The sequence below is a fragment of the Sus scrofa genome, chromosome 6, assembly GCF_000003025.6.
Source record: "Sus scrofa isolate TJ Tabasco breed Duroc chromosome 6, Sscrofa11.1, whole genome shotgun sequence".
NCBI classification, from domain to species: domain Eukaryota; kingdom Metazoa; phylum Chordata; class Mammalia; order Artiodactyla; family Suidae; genus Sus; species Sus scrofa.
Window position 1 is genome coordinate 32,607,213 of NC_010448.4, and position 19,717 is coordinate 32,626,929.

General features: G+C 42.4%; 1 protein-coding gene and 1 long non-coding RNA gene across 5 annotated transcripts in view; one reads left to right on the plus strand and one right to left on the minus strand.

The window, feature by feature from the left end:
- TOX3 (TOX high mobility group box family member 3) overlaps window positions 1–2,711 on the plus strand; it is a 117,238-nt gene extending 114,527 nt beyond the window's left edge. For all 4 annotated transcript variants that reach the window (XM_021094181.1, XM_021094180.1, XM_021094179.1 and 1 more), the window contains exon 7: window positions 753–2,711. In XM_021094181.1, coding sequence (XP_020949840.1) covers window positions 753–1,481 — 729 coding nt within the window. In that variant the 3' untranslated portion in view covers window positions 1,482–2,711. The remainder of the gene's footprint in view (window positions 1–752) is intronic.
- LOC106509442 overlaps window positions 2,764–19,717 on the minus strand; it is a 28,794-nt gene continuing 11,840 nt past the window's right edge. The window contains exon 3 of the long non-coding RNA XR_002344602.1: window positions 2,764–2,859. This is a non-coding gene — a long non-coding RNA (uncharacterized LOC106509442). The remainder of the gene's footprint in view (window positions 2,860–19,717) is intronic.

Here is a 19,717-nt window from a genome sequence, read left to right on the forward strand (position 1 = left end):
TTTTATAAATAAGGAAACTGAGGAACAGATGGGTGAGTTAACTTGCCCAAGGTCCCAAAGATGTTGAGTAGTAGAGCTAGATTTGAACTCAGGAAGTCTATACTCAGCAAATCTCATACTTTCAGAATGGTCCTTGGTGGTATGGTGGGTTCAGACTTAAATACTGAAGAATTGTTCCTTTTTTTTTTTTTTATTAAAATATATACTCTTAAATATATGTATCAGTTATCTTTTGCTATAACAGTGCTGTGTAACAACCAGTCCAAAGCCCAATAATTTACAAAGATAAGCACCCATTGTAGAGAGTGCCAGTTAACTAGCTAGGTCTTCAGATCTAGGGCAAGGCCAGACAGAGTCCTGCTTATCAGTGTGCAGTTGGCACCGGGGGCAGGGCAGGCTGGTACTGGACTCATACATATACATGGCAGTTGGCTGGCTGGCAGTGAGCTGGCTCTTGAATGGGGTAACTGGGCCGCGTGTCTGTCATCATGCAGTGGCAGGTTCTGAGAGAGAGACACAGATTTGAGGCCTCACTTCCATCACATTCTGTTGACCAGAGCAAAGGCGCCAGATAGGCCCAGGTTCAGAGGATGGCCGGGTTGACTCCACCTCTGGGAAGAGCTACAAAATCACATGACAAGGTGCTTGGGTTCAGAGAAGCAGGAATAATGGAGGCCATGTTTGTCATCAGTGACAATACCCTCTACATTCAGTACATTCAATACACTCCAACCCTCTCCCCCCAAATGCAGGCTGCCGCTGAATCAGCAGAAGCCCAGACCATTCGTTCTGTTCAGCAGACCCTGGCGTCCACCAATCTGACATCCTCCCTCCTTCTCAACCCCCCACTGTCTCAACACGGAACAGTATCAGCATCGCCTCAGACTCTCCAGCAATCGCTCCCCAGGTCAATCGCTCCCAAACCCTTAACCATGAGACTCCCCATGAACCAGATTGTCACGTCAGTCACCATCGCAGCCAACATGCCATCGAACATTGGGGCTCCACTGATCAGCTCCATGGTTGGCTCGGCGTCCTCCACCCAAGTGAGCCCTTCAGTGCAGACCCAGCAGCATCAGATGCAACTGCAACAGCAGCAGCAACAGCAGCAGCAACAGATGCAACAGATGCAGCAGCAGCAGCTTCAGCAGCACCAGATGCATCAGCAGATCCAGCAGCAGATGCAGCAGCAGCATTTTCAGCACCACATGCAGCAGCACCTGCAGCAGCAGCAGCACCTGCAGCAGCAGATCAACCAACAGCAGCTGCAGCAGCAGCTGCAGCAGCATCTCCAGCTGCAGCAGCTGCAGCACCTGCAGCATCAGTCCCAGCCTTCTCCTCGGCAGCACTCCCCCGTCACCTCCCAGATCACGTCCCCAGTCCCCACCATTGGGAGCCCCCAGCCAGCCTCTCAGCAGCACCAGTCGCAGATACAGTCTCAGACACAGACTCAAGTATTATCGCAGGTCAGTATTTTCTGAAGATGCGCACGTGCAGGCAGATTTGTGCATCTGGCGGAGAGCAGCATCGGAGGGTCACCCCCGTACGTGGCTGCAACTTGTAAGTCGGTGTTGGTTATGCAGAAATGTGTAACAGATCCCACGGTCCTCTCAAGTGTCTATTAGATAGGCAATAAGAACTACAGTGTAGCTGAAAATCATCTTCTAGCTGACTCTAAACCACTTTGTTTTTAAACAAGAAAAGCTGTGCTCTTTTATGTGATGCCTTTTTTATTTATTCAGGCTCTACCTACAATATGTGAATCAAACCGTTTAATGAACCCTGGGACATACCGATGACTATAATAAACTGGCCTCTCTGAGTCATAGCAAATGGCCTTATTTCTCCCCGAAGTGAAGAAACTACACTTCAAGGCGATTGGAACTTCCGAAGCCCTAAAAATAAAAAAGCACAGTCATAACTACCTGAAATAGGAAGATCCAGTTTCATACAAACATTTGTATGACGTCAATCGTTGATGGCATTTTTTTTGTCATGAAAAAAATAATGTAAATCACAGACTTTTGCCAAAGCTCTTATTTTTTTCCTTAAATCTCTCCAGAAAAAAAAAAATGCAAGTGATTAGATTCAATTATTGACTCGTTTTCACTTTTTACCCATGACTTCTCCAAACCAAACCACAGTATATGTTGTAACAATATCTACGACCGCTGTTAGCCCATTATACTCATTCCAATTAGGAGAAAAGAATGTGAATATTATATTCTGTGTTTTGAGTGACAAGTTTCGAAAATTAAAAACACTGTATTTTTAAAAGGGAAATGCACTTAAATGAAAACAGTTATTACAAAAGTTAAGATTTAAAAAAAAAAGCAAGAGTTTTTATTAAGATGTAATACCGGTAGAATATTTAAAAGGCACACCACATCTGAATAATCAATGTAAATATTTTCTTTCAAAGTTGTAAGTTTTCCTATCATGTGTTGTAAAGTTTTCATAAACGAGGCTTTAACGTAAACACTGGTGACATAAACCATTCATTGCTACGTTGCTTATTGTGTTTTTATGCTGTTTTATACTTTTTTATGAGTTACGATAGCAGCAATTAAGTTGTTTGTATTTTGCTTAACTAAAACAAAAATGCTTTTATCTTGCTATAGAATAAACACATTTCAGTAAAACCTGTGGACTGTATTTTGATGCAACAACCAGGAAACTGTTCACTTTTCAAATAAAATGGCTATGTCAAATTTCACTTCCGGTTCCTTGACTGTGTAGAAGATGGGGAAAGAGGTCCCATACCTGCTTCTGTTGAAGCCCGAGCTGCTTCCTCCGTTTTCAATTGGCGGTAAGAGATGCGTAGCTCAGGATGGAGACGGCGTGGCCTCAAAGCAGGGCCTGTAACAAAGAAACCATTAGAAATGTTTTTATCATTATCATTTCGTGAAGATGCAAGGAGGGCAAGGTAAGTAGAGAGGAAAAAGCCATCGTCTTCTCTTGGGGGCTAAAATGAGCGGGCATTGTGTTGTTACTGCTCTTCAAATGGAGGGCTGATGCTGATCTTAAGCCCCAATAATGATTTCGGTGCCCATTTCTTCCCCCCTTTTCTTGCTCTGTAGTGGCTCCTCTTTGAGAACAGTATGACCACTATCCCCAGTTGTCTTGCATGATTAATTACAGCATCTGTCCTGTCAGAAGCTATAATGAAGAGGTCTTGATAAAAATTGCAAATTACCACTGGCAACAGTCTTAAACTGCTTATGATAAAATGAAAATTAAAAACAGCAAGTGTCAACCCTGACCAGAATCCTAATCTGGAAAAAAAAAAAAAAAAACGAGGGTGTGAGTGGTGGTATCCATAGCTACTGTGTGCAAGACATTCGGAAAATAATGGAATATGGATTCCTCAAAGTTGTTGTATTTCAAAGAATATTTACTGTATGTTGTGGGCTATGAATAATGAATTCAGCTTTCAATATTTCATAATCTTCTCGTACTCTGTATTATGTACAAATATTGAACAGCAAGAGATTCTAATTATAAATTTATAGATTTCTTGCTGTAGAAAAATTTATGTCTAAATTGAAGCTTTTCATAAGACGTATTAGTTGACAGGTATCAGTGTTCAAACAGTCTGAGAATGATGCTTAATCACAGCTACAAGGGGGCAATTGTACGCCGCAAAGAAATGATGTGCTTGCATCAGACCCATCAGAAGCAGAGCTGATGGTAAAAGATTTGCTGTGAATTGAAACTAACATTACATAACAATAAGAACCATTTTATATTCTGTTGTGAAACCTTTAGACAAATGTCTTCAAAATTAATTGCTAAACTCCATGTGACAGTAATTGTGTATTAGTTCTGTAATTGTCATTTTGAAAACCCATGAAGTATTGCTTGGAAAAAAAAATGTCACTAGTGATAAGACTTAATTGCAAATGAAGTCTGTTTTCAACTGTTTGCAGTTAGAAGCAGGTGTTGAATCATCTATTAAATGATTTTATAAATCTTGGGTTTTATCACATTTGATTAAATGTTGCTAAGCCCCTGACGGTCAATTTCAAGAAAAAAAAAATTGCTTCGTTACTACAGTTTAAAAAACTAATCACCAGGCAAAACTATATCTTTAAAAGGTCCAAACACTTGACTCATGAAAAGAATCCCCCCGCCTTGTTACCAAATTATTCTTAGTAATCGCTAAAGCATATGATGAGTCAATGTGTATTTGAGCTTATACATAGGACTGGTTCCTATTTCTGAGCAGTACATGGTGTACTTTTTTGGTTACAGGTCAGAAATAAATCAGGGTAATAAGTGTGGCATCAGATTAGTAGGGCACCTCAATGGCCTAAAGGCTTTCCCTCTTAAGTGGTCCACAGACATTAACGTGGCTCCCCCACAGCCCCTCCTCCATCCCACACACCTCTTCTCTCCCCCTGCCGTGTGCGCACATTATTTTATTACTCTGGCTAAACAGACTCTCTTTTTTGCATTAACCTGTACTGCCTTATGATGAAAGAACAGAAGGAGTTTTCATTTTTAGCTGACACGGGGTCATTAGTTCCCAACTCAAAGAACACAAAAGCTTAAATGCCTTCGTGCAGCATAATTTCTGCCATCTATTACCACCTGACGGAGGTTTGAAGGCTTTCTAGACAGATGGATTAATATCTCAAGTTTAAGTAGAAGTCCTCCGCTGTGTCCATTCAGCGGGCTTCAGCCATCTGAATGGTTTCTTTCCCATTTCTCACTTCATGGAGCATTTTTCAGCACTGGACTTCAATCTAACCTTTCCTCCTCCCCCCCTCCCACCCCCTTTGTTTGGCTTTTGTTTTGCAACAGCTGTTATTATCGTTTTTGGTCAGCTGTGATTGCTGGAGGCAAAATAGGACCAGATGGTGTTTTGCTATGCATGAATGGCGAGTTAGAGGAGTTGGGATTGAATAGGCCAAGTTTGAATGGTGTCTCCGCACCACCTGCCTGCCTGAGCTGTGGCACACACATCACAGGAGCATGATCTGCCTCAGACCTACTAGCATCGGATGGGAAAGTGGGGAGCTGGGGTGGATTTTCCCCATATTTATTGATCTTCCATGCACTCGCAGAATAACGCAGTGTGCAGTCAATTTACGTTAATTGGCTATGACACAGCATGGGTGTGTAATCTATCACTCTAGAATTCTGGTTTGCTTTGGGGATTTCATTGCTCCCCCAGATACACACACACACACACACACACACACACACACAGAGAGAGAGAGAGAGAGAGAGTAACAGTAAAAATTAATGGGCAAAGTAGGCACAACATTTTTAAAAAATTTATGTCTAAAATAGTAGCACGAAGGGTCTGAGGTGAGGTTTTGGAAAAGAGAGGATTCTTCAAAATGGTATTTGTATCCGTTAATAACTCGAGGTAAAGAAAAGCTGTGATTCATATATGTGTAGGGAGCCCTTACATTTGTAGGTTATCCATCAAATATTTCACATTTTTAAGAAACGTGCCTTACCAAGAAAATCACACAGATACACAACCAGAATTTTCTAGAATTTTCGTGGAAAACATTCTCAACTGTAGAAGTTTTTCTCATTCTTTCAAATAGGGTTAGCTTGGCTGACTATCTGAAGTCACCCACTGGATAAGCACTTCCCCTGAATCTGAAAGGTGCTGAATGAGTCGAACCCGTGTTGACCGTGATCCTACAGGTGTGTGGGTTGTGTGCGCCGGTCTGTTACTGAGGAGAAGCTTAACCATCCAGGAAACATGGAGTTAGATATGCAGACCGACAGCTCCATTTGCCTAAGGCCCTAATTACTTAAATTTACTTCTGCTACATGCAAAACGCTATGATAGGTCCCGAAGGAGATGCAAAAATAAATAGGGCCTTCTGTTGACTTTGTGTCTGTTTGAAATTTTCCACAATAAAAGTTTTAAAAAGAATAAAAGCCACCCTTATCTTCAGAAGCTCTTATTATTATTATTTTATTGCGATAGGGGAAAGCACCAGCAGACAATGCTCAGTGTACCAACAAGAGATCTAGGACACACGTGGGCTGTTAGGGTTTTTTGGTTCTTGTTTTTTGTAATCTGAGAAAAATATAATTTTATTTAGAAAGGGGAGAGATTGCAATTGGTTTGGGGGTTTCAGACAAAGCTGTATGGGATTACTGGCATTTAAGATGTGCCTCCTTGAAGTCTGGGTGGGTAGGATTTCACCAGGTCGAGATGGAAGCCCTATTTTGGCAGAATAAGGAGGCATCTCCAGAGGTGGAGGAACAGGAGAAAAACCACCAGGGTTGAAAGCACAGGCACCCTCAAAACGGCAGCACAGAATATAGCAAACTGGACACACAGTGCTTTGGGGGAGGTGAGCAGAAGAAAGTGCTAGATAAGAGGTTTGAGGTTAGATTTGTATGAATTCTTATATATCCTGGCTGGACACTTGTGCTTTCATTCAAAAAGCACCAGAGGTGTCTGAGTTAGAAGGTATGATCAGGGTAGACTGAAGGCATGAAGGATTTTATCTTCACTTACTTTTGAGAAGAGAGTATCTGGTTGGCACTAAAATCTGAACGAATAATGAAACAAGGTTCCCACTTGAAACTGTATCTCAGGATTTCCCACTGTAGCTCAGTAGGTTAAAAACCTGACATGGTGTCTGTGAGGATGCAGGTTCAATCCCTGGCCTCGCTCAGTGGGTTAAGGATCTGGTGTAGATCTACGAGAGCTGCGACGTAGATTGAAGATGAGGCTCAGGTCTGGCATTGCTGTGGCTGTGGTATAGGCCGGCAGCTGCAGCTCTGATTCAGCCCCTAGCCTGGGAACCTCCGTATGCCGCAGGTGCAGCTGTAAAAAGAAAAAAAAGAAAAAGAAAATCTATCTTGATATTTTAATTATTCACATAAATAAATAAAGTGATGGCTTCCCGCTCGCTCTCACACGGCTCCCATCTTCCTGATGCAAGAACACACCATCGACAAAGCCGAATGAAGGTCTTTTTTGGTGACAACAGCAGAATAAGCCTTATCCTTGCATTAGCATCCAGAGGGAGATCATTTTCTGTGTTTCTGCTGTGAAAAGAAAGCTATTTTCACCACTGGTAAAAAGTACCTCTCGGTGCTTGAACTCAAATGCGATGAATGATAAAAAAGAAGGCTTTGCTTTGTTGCTGAGTAAAACCTCAGGCAGCACTGGGAGGGATGTTGGTTATGGTCTCAATTTAATTTCAAAGAAGAACCTTCACAGATAGAAAACGTGAATGTGGATGTACACTTCTTAGCAGAGGAATAATGCTCTTTTGTCAGACATCTCATTATCCCTAGCATTTGTATAGGGCTCTATACTTTTCAAAAGCAGTTTTCTGTGGATTATCTCATTCAGTTCCCTCTCCAGATGGGACAGGAGTGAAATTTGTGTCACAAATTAGGAAACTGAGGCACGGAGATGGTGGTGACTTGTTCCAGAGTCTCTCTGCTTATCAGAGACACAGCCAGACCTGGAATGGAAATTTTCTCCTTCTAGACCTCTTGTTTCATTTTTCTTCCAGTATGTATATAGGTATGGCATATAGATGGGACATATTTATATCTGTCATATATTTGTATGTAGGATGAGCAAATAAATACATGTGTGTGAACAGACGACAGCTATAACTAGATAGGTAATAGAAAGATAGACAGATGACAGAAATCCATCACAGTACCAAAGAGAATAATTAATCCGTGTTTTCCTCATGGCTAGTCAGGCAGTAAACCAAAGTGAATGCCACCTAGCCTGGGTTCTCAATGGGGCCTGATGCCACATGGTTTTTTTTTTTTCAGTGTGAACAGCTTCCGGTCTGATTGTTTTCTCTACCAGGATCTCTCTGTGATTATTTCGTTTTCGGGCAAACAGCTTTGACTTGTGGGATTGAAACATTTGGCCACAAAAGTGCCAAAGCATAATGTTGCTCTAGGTATTTAAAAAGGAAAAAAAAAAAAAAAAAAAAAAAGCAAGCAGGTTTTAGGGAAGATTGAGAGAGTAGGTAGGTCTGCATTGTTACACACTATTTAAGGACTCCAGCAAATCAATATTGAGCTTGGAAAATCAATGACAGGATAGGGAGCGCGTCTCCCTGGGGATTATGGGTAGTGACCCTGCATCCTGCTGCAGGAGTCACCTGTCCATTTCCGAGACTGTATCCCCCTTGCTAAGTGGGATGTGTTCTACCACAGGCCACCACTTGTTAAGGGGAATACAGAAATAAGGACCTCCAATCCTCTGTCCCCCTGTCCACATGATTTTATTATTAGTCTTAACTTTAAAACGAACAGAGCTCTAAATATACCTCGAAAAAACAGTCACTTACTCAGGTCGAAGAGAAATGAATGACCGTCTAACATACTCATCCAGAATACCAGGCACCAACACTCCAGGGAACAAATATTCGGGGGCTTTCATTCACAAGGTGTTTGGCTTCTACAGACTCAACAGGATCGTGGTTATTTTGAGATACAGGTCTTCTGTTGTTTTCATATTTTGAGCCAACTTTGTCTTTTGGTCAGTCTGCACTGCCTCCAAGGGTATACTGTTACCAGGTAAGATTATTTTCATAACATTCCTTGTTATAAGTCATCCCTTCTGACATGCAGAGGGAGCCTTAATTTTCAGTCTGTCACAAGGAGCGAAAATGATGCCGTGTTTCTAAACCCGCCTTGATTGGTCATTTGCAAATTTGATACAAGATCTTAGTCCAAATCATTCAAGCCTGCTGTTCCACCCTCACCCTTTCTGCCCATTCTTAATCTTCTCCTCTGTAATTGGTATTAAGTATGTGGGATCCCAGGGGACAAATAACAGCATCTGAGGAAATTACCTACACACAGTCTGACCTCTTGCGTGCTTTCTTTTTGGATGCCAAATTAAGATATCCATCTTTGGGTGTTTGGACAGGTACCTGGAAGAACTAACAATTTTCTCCATAACAGCATTTTTCATAAATTGTGTTCAAAGGCTGGCATACCTAGCACAGCACTTTTTAATGATGTTTGGAATATTTTGGCCAATGAATGTGAGTATAGCTATAGCTCTTTCCAAAGCAGAACCTAAGAAGTCTATGGGAGAAATGCACTATGATGTTGCATGTTAAAAAAAAAAATCACCATTGTTTATGCTGTTTGGAGAAAATTTCTTACCAAAAACATATGTTTTCTCACAGCTTAAATTCCAAAATTTTGCTTAGCAAGAAGGCTGGGACTATCAGGGAAACTTTTCGAGGTTTAAATATGTTAAAAAGGTGGTAGTGATATTCGTTTCTAGAGTTTCAACAGTCCAGAAATGTGGGCTCAGTCAACTGCTGGACACAAGTCAGCAGTCAAATAAGAATGACTTTTAATAATGGGAACATGAGTTCCCATCGTGGCTCAGCAGAAACGAATCTGACTAGGAACCATGAGGTTTCAGGTTTGATCCCTGGCCTCCCACAGTAGGTTAAGGATCTGGTGTTGCCATGAGCTGTGGTGTAGTTCGCAGACTCAGCTCGGATCCCGAGTTGCTGTGGCTGTGGTGTAGGCCAGCAGCTGTAGCTCCAATTCGACCCCTAGACTGGGAACCCCCATATGCCACGGGTGCGGCCCTAAAAAAGACAGAAGACAGAAAAAAAAATAACAATGGGAACAAATTATCTTTTTTTTTGATTGGGTTTAATTCCCGTGAAGAAATTTGTTTATTGTTGGTTATGTTTGATGTTTGTTTATTGCCCAAGAACAATTTACTTGTCTGTTGGGGACAAAATATGCATGTTGTTCATATTTTTGACAAAACATGATGGTCAGATTCTTGAGAAGGTTAGGTAATTGCCTACAGAGGTTTAAATTCTTTTTTTTTTTTTTTTGTCTCTAATTTTTTAAAATTGAAGTATAGTTGATTTACAAGAGGTTTACGTTCTTGAACCAAAAACTATTCAGAGACCAGGGTCATGTTTTTTCAACTTGTCCTTCCCTTTAACTGTTAAAACCTCTTCCATAGTAAGAAGCATCTGGGGGATGGAGAGGGAGCTTCATCTGGGCATTCCTAGAGGAGCAGTCTGGCATCCAAAGAAGTCACCAGCACTTTACCAAGAAAATTTCAGGAAGCACCACCCTTGGCCAACTTCAAGTGCTTAACTCACCACAACATGTATAGGAAATGAACAGAACTCTGCAGAGCAAATGAAGCATATCTCAGATTCTCCACTGCGGCTCAGTGGGTTAAGAACTGGACATGGTGTCCATGAGGATGCAGGTTCAATCCCTGGCCTTGATCAGTGGGTTAAGGATCTGGCGTTGCTTCAAGCTGTGGCGTAGGTCACAGGTGCAGCTTGGATCTGGTGTTGCTGTGGCTGTGGTGTAGGCTGGCAGCTGCAGCTCCAGTGTGACCCCTAGCCCAGGAACTCCTATATGTGTGGCCTTTAAAAAAAAAAAAAAAAAAAAAAAGGCATATTCCATGCTAAACAAAATCTCTGAGAAGGGTGGCAGTGGTCTGGGCACATGAGCCATGATTCTCACAAGGAGCCTGAGTACACAGGCTCTGAGTCAAAGAAACGGAACTTAGCCCGAGAAAAAGGGGATCACTGGATTCGTGTGGTTTGTGGGTGCCCAGGCAATGGCCATGAAACACTTGGCTCCAGAACTAATAAGCTACGTTTTGGAAGCCTGTGTTCTTAGTACAACTAAGAGTTTTATGTTTGATACAGATGGTGTTTATATAGAGTATACGAGCTCAGCGTGAGAAGTAGTCATAAAACAGACTGGGGTTTGGTATAATTATTCACAATGACTATTGTATAATTGGATGCCATAACTATTATATAAAAAATATTTTAAGAAGTAGACTCCGCTCCTACTTTCACAATACTTCTGAACAATAAGAGACATATGCTGTCAACATCGTAACATATCTTATGATGTTTACAAACTTACACAAGCTTTGGCAAGATTGCAACTACAAAAGGCCAGGTTCTCTCTTTTATATCCTGAGAGACCCACTTGCCCTAACTTACCTCCAGCAACAAGCTCACTTCCTAGTCACCCACAGGGCTGCAGGAACTCACTGCATTAGGCTACCCAAATGAATGGGCAGATGTGAATAACAATATTTTACCAGTTTAAAAAAACAGGTCTATTCCATTGGAAAGTGCTCATTTCTTTGGTTTTTCCCCAAGGCAACAAAAGAAAGTTCCGTTGGGCCAAACTGTGGCCCCTGCACATTAGCACAATGCTTATTTTAATGTTTCTAGATGGAATTTGTGAATCTATAGACATCCAATCACTCTAGACATAAACACTACGTCTTCTAAAAGGAAAAAAAAAAAAATGATGAGGCTAGGTCCCTATTGCCCCCCAGCAAAACAACAAAAAAGAAAATTCATTAGAGTTTTAAGCGAAACTTCATTTCCTCTTAATTGCATTTACAAAGCAGGTCTGTGTTCATGAGCTCTGGCGGCTCTTCTTGCAGGGAACTGTAGAGCGTGGGAAGTAAATTTCAGAACAAATGACTTGGGTGAGAGGCTTGTTTTCTAACATGTGTGAAATGGCCGTGGAAATCCATACAGCTCTCTCATAGCCCCTCTCTGCAACTCACAGGTGGGCATCCACTGCTGAATTTTTGCCTGTGTCTCTCAAGGGTAATGGCTATGTTTTAATGACTGGAGTCCTTATTACAGAAGGATCGGGAGTTTCCAAGGTGCGCTGTGTTATCATGGAAAAGTGAGAAGCATCTTTCCTGTCTGGACACCTCTAATTTCCATGATTCCTGACACGGAGGAGTGGATGCCAAGAGGGAGACCATTATTCATGCAAGTCCACCACCTGTTGCCCTAATGATGGTGCCCTTGAACATTTATCTGCCAGGTAACAAGCATGACATCTGTGCCTCAGCAGCCAGGAAGAGTGAGGGTTACGTCCCTTGTTATATTGGCAGCCAATACTTAATGATCCAAGCCTCAACGGAAGCAACCTGTTTTAGGTATGGTTTCCAAAGAGACTGCTTCCAATTGTCCTCCTTGGCCCTAGAAGAGGAAGGTAGTGAAGTATGGCTTTAGTACCTACTGTATTATGCCTGAGTGTGCAGCTCCAGCCTTGCAGAGATTCTCAACTATCTTGTTGTTTCCGACAGTTGGTGGATGGCCAGGAATGCTCCTGATTCCAAGAGAACAGAAGCCCCGTACAATGAGCCCTGAGACCAGTTTCTCTGGCCAAAGAGAATATAAATGCTTAGTGAGCAAGGATGTTGGGGTGTTGCCTACTTGGATCTGGACTTACTCTGTTTTTTTTTTTTTTTTTTTTAAATGTAGAACATAGACAAACACATGCATATGTATTTGTGTACTGCTAAGCCTGACCAATTTATTGCAACTGTTCCTTTATGACTCTACTATATGGTACCCCTTTTTACCAAACCTGGCTTAATTCTCTGGTACAAGCAGCTTAAAGGACTGTTAACAAAAAGAACAGTTGTCCTTTCTGATGTTAACCTCAGAGCTTAGGATTTTCTTTCCAACACCCTCGCTTCCACTGACAGCTCCCTGTGAATGCATTGGCTATTAATCATCCTTACCTTTTCATGTTTACACATTTTATGGTTTTCTCTAAGCTTGATGAAACAGAACTATCTATTCAGTTTACTTCTTATCCTTTATCCCACCTCCTCATTGGTCCACATGTAGGCCTAATATCACCTACAGGTATTTGTGTACAGTTGAGTCATTCACTGGCGCATTTGTTCAGCAGATGTTTACATGGTGCCTTTTCTCATGTGATGGGGGATATGGTTTTATTCATTCAGTAAGTATTGGGGTACCTACTAAAATGCAGTGGATACCAAAGCAGCCGGGAGGCGGGATGGGGAGGGTGTGGAGGGGTGGATAAAGGGTAGACTGCAGGTATGAATAGAGCAGCTAAGGAAAGCCTCACAGAGTGGGAGGAGATGTGTGTTCACTGGGGGAAGGGCATCCAGGCAGAGAGAACGGCAAATGTAAAGGCTCTAGATAGTTGTTATGTTTGAGATGCTGCAAGGCCACCAGGGTGGCTGGAGGGAGATGAGCGCAGGAGAAAGCAGATGAAGTCCAAATGGGAAGCAGGGAGTCAGGTCATGTAGGGTGCTGATTCTCATTTCTCACAGGAGATCACAATAGGCATTCATTTCTTTCCTTAGATATCATCATGAGATTATGGTTATGTATGTTGGGAAAAAATGTATCCTTAACTTTTCAAGCTACATACTGAAATATTTATGGATGGGATGAGATGATGTCTGGGATTTGCTCCATAATAATACAGGATGGGGGAAGTGGATGGGGATGTGGAAGGAACAGCTTTGGCCATGGGTTGTGAGATGTGGGGGCTGGGTTGTGTGTACATGGATGTCCGCGAATTTTGAACATACACAAAAGGTTCATCTGGAGAACCTCTAAAAATAAATAACTTCAGCGACTGCTGTGGCTGGGTTTGGGTGCAGCATAGACATTGTTTTTTGTCTATTTTAAGCCTCCCTAGGTTTTGTTAATATCCTATTCACCTGAGAATAACCAGTATAGGATCTTCTAGGCCATTATTAGGACCTGGGCTTTGACTCTGAGAGAGGGAGTGAGGATTTTGAGCAGTAGAATAACCCAATCTGACTTATGTTTGAAACAGATCCTTCTGGCTGATGGATTGAGAATAAATTACAGGGCAAGAGGGCAGAAGCAAGGAGATCCAGGCAATTATAGATGAAAGTAATTACGAAACAGCTTGGTGACAGCAATGACAGAATGTCCTACACATAGCAAGGGAGGCTGAACACACCTATTCTCACTCTACCCAAACACTCCTGGTCAATGAAGGACCTTCCAAAACATGCTGGCTGGCTCCCCTGTGAAAGGGTAGAATACAGTATGCAAGAGTAACATGGGAGATTTCCACCACAAGACAGTCACAGGCCCTTTAAGACTTCTGACTTCCTTTACCTGAAGCAATTATGTCCCAGTTAACTTGTCCAATCTTTGCCTTGATTTCAGATTTTTCATGAGGAGGGCAAAGTTAAAGGTTAGAAAGAAGAAATGCTTTTGGAGTCCAACATGCAGGAACTAAGCGCCTCATAAACCATCTTTCACTCACTTGTGAATGTATAGAAATGCTTTGGAAGTTCAGCCAAACCAATCGACCTGTCTTTCAATGACAGGCTAACATGTTTTCCCATGTGATGGAATCTTATAAGTAGAAATGGAGCATGTCCTATCCTCCTGGCTTGTATCATCCAAATACTATTCTCAGCAAACCTTCAGGAAACTTTGTTGAGGGAGTTCCCATTGTGGCTTCATGGTTAAGGAACCCGACTAGTATCCATGAGGACGCAGGTTGATCCCCGGCCTCGCTCAGTGGGTTAAGGATCTGGCGTTGTTATGAGCTGTGGTGTAGGTCACAGACACGGCTCAGATCCTGCACTGCTGTGGCTGTGGTGTAGGCTGGTGCCTACACTCTGATCTGACCCCTAGCCTGGGAACCTCCGTATGTGGTGGGTGTGGCCTTAAAAAGACAAAAAACAAAGAAAACAAAAACCAAAAAAAAACCCCAAACCTTTGTGGAATACACAACTATATACTATATACTTCTATAAGGCCATGTACTGTGCTTAGTAGAAACAAATTGCTTAAAACGCAAACCCTGACTTTAGGGAGCTTACATTTTGACCTCCCTCTTCTTAAACAAACCACTGTGACTTGTTAATAGCAAATAAGAACTCAGCAATTATTTAATTTGTTGTGTAGTCACTACTGATTTTAAATCTCATGGAATACAGCGGCCATATCTTACACATGACCATTCATATACCCTCACCACCAAAGAAACTGCCGGGTCCACAAAAGATGCTCAAAGATTTTGGTGGACGGATTTCTAGATAATTTTCACATGAAATTCATAAAAAGATGTTTAAGAATGTTTAAGAATAGCACATCCAGGCGTTCTCATTGTGGCTTAGCAGGTTAAGGACCCAATGTTGTCTCTGTGAGGATGCGGGTTTGATCTTTGGCCTCACTCAGCGGGTTAAGGATCTGGCATTGCTGCAAGCCGCAGCCTAGGTCCCAGACATGGCTTGGATCCAACATATCTGTGGCTGTGGTATAGCCCTGCAGCAGCAGCTCCAATTAGACCCCTGTGGGTGTGCTCATTTAAAAAAAAAAAATAGGAGTTCCCGTCGTGGCGCAGTGGTTAACGAATCCAACTAGGAACCATGAGGTCGCGGGTTCGGTCCCTGCCCTTGCTCAGTGGGTTAACGATCCGGCGTTGCCGTGAGCTGTGGTGTAGGTTGCAGACGCGGCTCGGATCCTGCGTTGCTGTGGCTCTGGCGTAGGCCGGTGGCTACAGCTCCGACTGGACCCCTAGCCTGGGAACCTCCATAAAAAAAAAAAAAAAAAAATAGTGTATTCACTAGCAGTTATTACAGAGGAATGACAAGACGACTTCAGCTGATCTGAACCAGCCTCTGGAGCATAGGGATAGTTACCAAAATCTAACTTACCAAAGAGCACATGAGAAGGGGAAGCTGAACTGGTTAGAGTACCCAGTGACACCAAAGAGGGTTACAGAGGTGAGCAAGACCCTTCACACTGTCCCAAGCTTAAGCCCTTTCCCCCAGGCCCAGGCTAAGGGGGGGAGAAACCTAGCTTACTTCACCTCCCAAAAAACCTACCTTTGCCTTCCATGTTGATATTTCTCTTTGTACCGCCTCAACCCTTTTGCATATCATTTGATGTACAAAACCTAATCCTTTTTATGGCTTTAAGTGGAAGTGATTCTCTAGGTTGTGCAAGTATGAACATTGCCTTTTCCTTTAACTGCAAAGTGACTTTTGGTGGAAGGACAATGCCTTCTACTTTAGAAGCCCACAGCAGGTGCTCAATAGAGAGTTTTTAAAGAAATAGAATTAACAAAATGCATTATTCTGTTCATTCCTGTTTTAATTAGGACTCTCAATTGCAGGAGATAAAAACCCAAATCAAATTCACTAAGGGAAAATAAGGGAATTTGTTTGCCTCAGTAACTGAAAAGTCCAGCGAAGGGACTAGCTTCAGGCACAGCTGGTGCCAAGAGCACAGACAAGTTATCAGGGCTCACTTTCTTTGTGCCTTTGCTCTGCCATCTACTGTGCAATCTGCATCCACAGGTTCCATCCATGGACTCTTGGAAGTACCAACTCACCGTATCTTTACTGCTGGCATTTCCACCAGAAAGAAGATGTACTCTCTCACCATCCCAGGAAAATCTCATCACGTTAAGTTCGTTCCGATTGGGTCTTGTGCCTGAGCGTAAACCAATCACGGTGGATGATTGTCACGTCCTTCTCTGATTAGTTAGGCTCAAGTCACCCTTCATCCCTGGAGAGGATGGATTCAGCTCCTCCAGAAGTAAAAGGACTGAGAACAGGGAGCGGTGGCTCCCCTATAGGAAACCAGAGTACTGTTGCCTAAAGGAAAGAGTGCATGCTGGGTGGCACGAGCAGTGCACATAAAACACTTTCCACAAAGGGAATTCTTAGGGAGTTGGCTGACACAAAGCATCCAGTAGGAGTCAGGAAAAGGGTACACTTGCTTTTGGTATGTGCCAAAATAATCAGTTTTGTGGCTTTGGGAATGTGTTCTCTCTTGCTCTCAGCCAGCCTTTTTAGGGAGGACATTGCCTAAAGTCATGTCCAGTAATCTTTCCCTCAAAGTGAGCCCATATAACCTGCTTGCTGTTCAGATTCCTTGTCCTTGGTTTTACATGTAAGATAAGGAGAGAAATTCTTCTTTGCAACATCCACCAAAACACCCAGACCTCACTCGCCTCTTCTTGCTACATTCCCTGTGTGGCTGTTGAATAAATGATTGAACATGGGATGCACTTAATCTTCCCCACAATAGCTCTCCAAACATCTAATACTGTCAGATGCTTTCCTGGCATTTGAAAGTATGCCTGCAGCAAAGCCATCTATTGAATGTTCACTGTGACTAAGACCCGATGGACAAAGAAGACTGTAAAGCTGCCATTATTGGCAAAGTCAGTTGCTGTGGGGCCTCCTGGGGGAAGAGCAAAAGACACGGAAGGTAACACCTTAAAGCCAGCTAAGAGGGGGATGCTGGGGCTGGGTCCACTGAGTTGTCCACTGACTTGATGCTTTCCATATAGCATAACAGGGATGGATTCCTATCGGGGAACATTTTAGGATATGGGCCTGGGGATCAAGTAGAGGGGTTGGCCTTCCATAACATAAATGATGTCCCAGATGTTGCATGTGTCACTGTAAGGCTCTGTGCTTGGACTTCTTTCCACTTGCTCTGTGCAAACTCCTGATCCAGACTGGATTTGCAAATGGGACATTCCCTCCAATTTTCTGGCACAGCTACGTTTGATAATTTTAAAAAACTGCTGATACAATATTTCAGAGCTCTAAATGAATTGTAAACACCTGATAATGAATTCTACATAGCTTTGGTTTATTTCATTTATGATAGAATGACTTAGTGGTAGTTTCCCTGCTCTTTGTAATTTCTTTTAAAATTATCTCCTGATCCATGGAACAGGATCCCCTGACACTGCCCTTCTGGCCATAGCTGAAGGATCAGGGACATCTGTCCCCAGGTGAGCCAATCGGTTTATCCCTTCCTGGAATCTGCCAATTGGAACAGAGCCTGAGGACCAAGGGAATGAAATTAATGTTTCCACTTCTCAGTGGTTCTTAGTCTTTTCTGTTAAATACGCAGATTCCAGGCGACTTCCTGAAAAATTCTGATTTCATAGGTCCAGATTAACAAGCACTCTTGTTAGGTGATTCCTACCATCAGGCTGATTTGGAAATGCTTGTTAGAGAAGGTCTAGGAACTTCCACCCTGGGATCTCCGTAGCAGGCTTGGTTCTTTCTCCCTAAGTTGTATGAATGTTCAACTCTTTATTCCATAAATAAGCCTAATACATGCTCTTTTGTCTTTAAATCGACCAGTTAGTTAGTTTTTATTACTTACAATGAAAAGCAATTAATTTGAAAAGATACCATGTCTAGAGGGACCAGCCAGATCAGAAGAGGAAGAAGTTACTGATGAATATGGAAGTAGATGAGCTAATGAAATAATCCCTCTAGCTGGTTGAAGAGGATTCCATACTATAATCTGCCCTACATTCATTTGCCCAGGAAAGGAGAAAAACATAATAAATGAGGGACTTTGACCCTTTAAGCAAATGAACAAACCGTAGCTACTGTTTTGCAGACCTTTGTGACCTATTATTATGTGTCCGTTGCCTTATTTTGTTTCCTATCATTTTATTTGCAGAAAGTAGCCAATGCCCCAGGCTCTCTTGGTCAATAACTCCTTTGTGTGAGAATGAATGGTCATCTTTGGATGCAACATTGATGTATGAGATAAACATGTGGCTGAAAAAAAACGCACCATGATCCCCTGTTTGACAGCTGGGTCAAGAAAGGCCAGCAGGTCAAATACTTTGACTTGAGTTCATTGTCAGTGGGTTGTTCTGTTTTCATTCAAAGTTTCTTAATTCTCAGGCACTGGTAGGTAGCTTCTGCCTACTTAACGCAAGGCGAGTCTGCTAAACACACGCAGTTGTTCTAGCCAAAGAGCCAAAATCTAGCGGTCATGTTACTTGGCTAGTTTGTCATTCAACCAGACATCTCCCTGTAGATAAACCTCCATCTTAAACACTAGAAGATTTGCAAATCAGTAATCTTCGAATTAATAGCAATGCACCAAGCAGAGGTTTCCAAAATGGACATTTTTTTTTAAATAAGAAGGAATCTCTTTACACCAGGAATGTGTGCATGCATATTTTAGGGTCCCAGAGTAAGAAGTATGTGCAAAAAGGTATCTGTTCCTTGAACTGAGTTCTATAGCACTGGTATACATTCTCTTTTCTCTGTTCTTGAAAGCCAAGTCTCAAAATAGCTCCAATATTTGGTGTGTGGTTGGGATTCTAAGTCACTCTAGATTTCCCTAAAAATACTTGCCTGACAGAATGACTCTTGGCAAACCAAGATAATTTGATATAGAGTAACATTGTCCACTATAATACATCAAACCTTTCTTCTTGGTCCTCAAGCCTGAACTGCCTTTTTGTCCTCTTTCACACTGACAGCCTGCTATCAATTCCAGCCAGGAGAACACAGCCTAGCTATGTGGCAGGTAATTAGTGGGCTCTATATCAGCAAGAGTTGGTCATTTTATTAAGCATGTTCACATCTTGTTAGCAGCTCCTCACCAGGGCCCAGCAGCATTGTGGCAGCTTTAGTTTGTTAATCTAATGTTGAGTCTCCTGGGTAATGAGGAATTGAGAAAGAACATTCAAATGGGGCAATATTTGCTGTCCTTATTTTTGTATTGCACCTGAGTATCTAATATCAGCTTTACGAGCCCACCGTCATGAAGCAGTGTCATCTTGTTCTACTTTTTTAAGTCTTTCCTCTCTATAAATGTGTCGTCGAAGTTGCTCAAAAAATACCACAGTGGAGTTCCCACTGGGGCACAGTGGGTTAAGAATCCAGCTGCAGCGGTTCAGGTTGCTTTGGAGGTGTGGGTTCCATCCCTGGCTCCATGCAGTGAGTTAAAGAATCTGGCGTTGACAGAGCTGCAGGTTGTAGGTTGCAGCTTGGGGCTGGGATTCAGTCCTGGCCTGGGAACTTCCGTATGCCGCAGGTGTGGCAAAAAACAACCAACCAACCAACCAACCCAGAGTGGAAACAATGCCATGAATTCTGAAAAGCTTCCCATCTCAA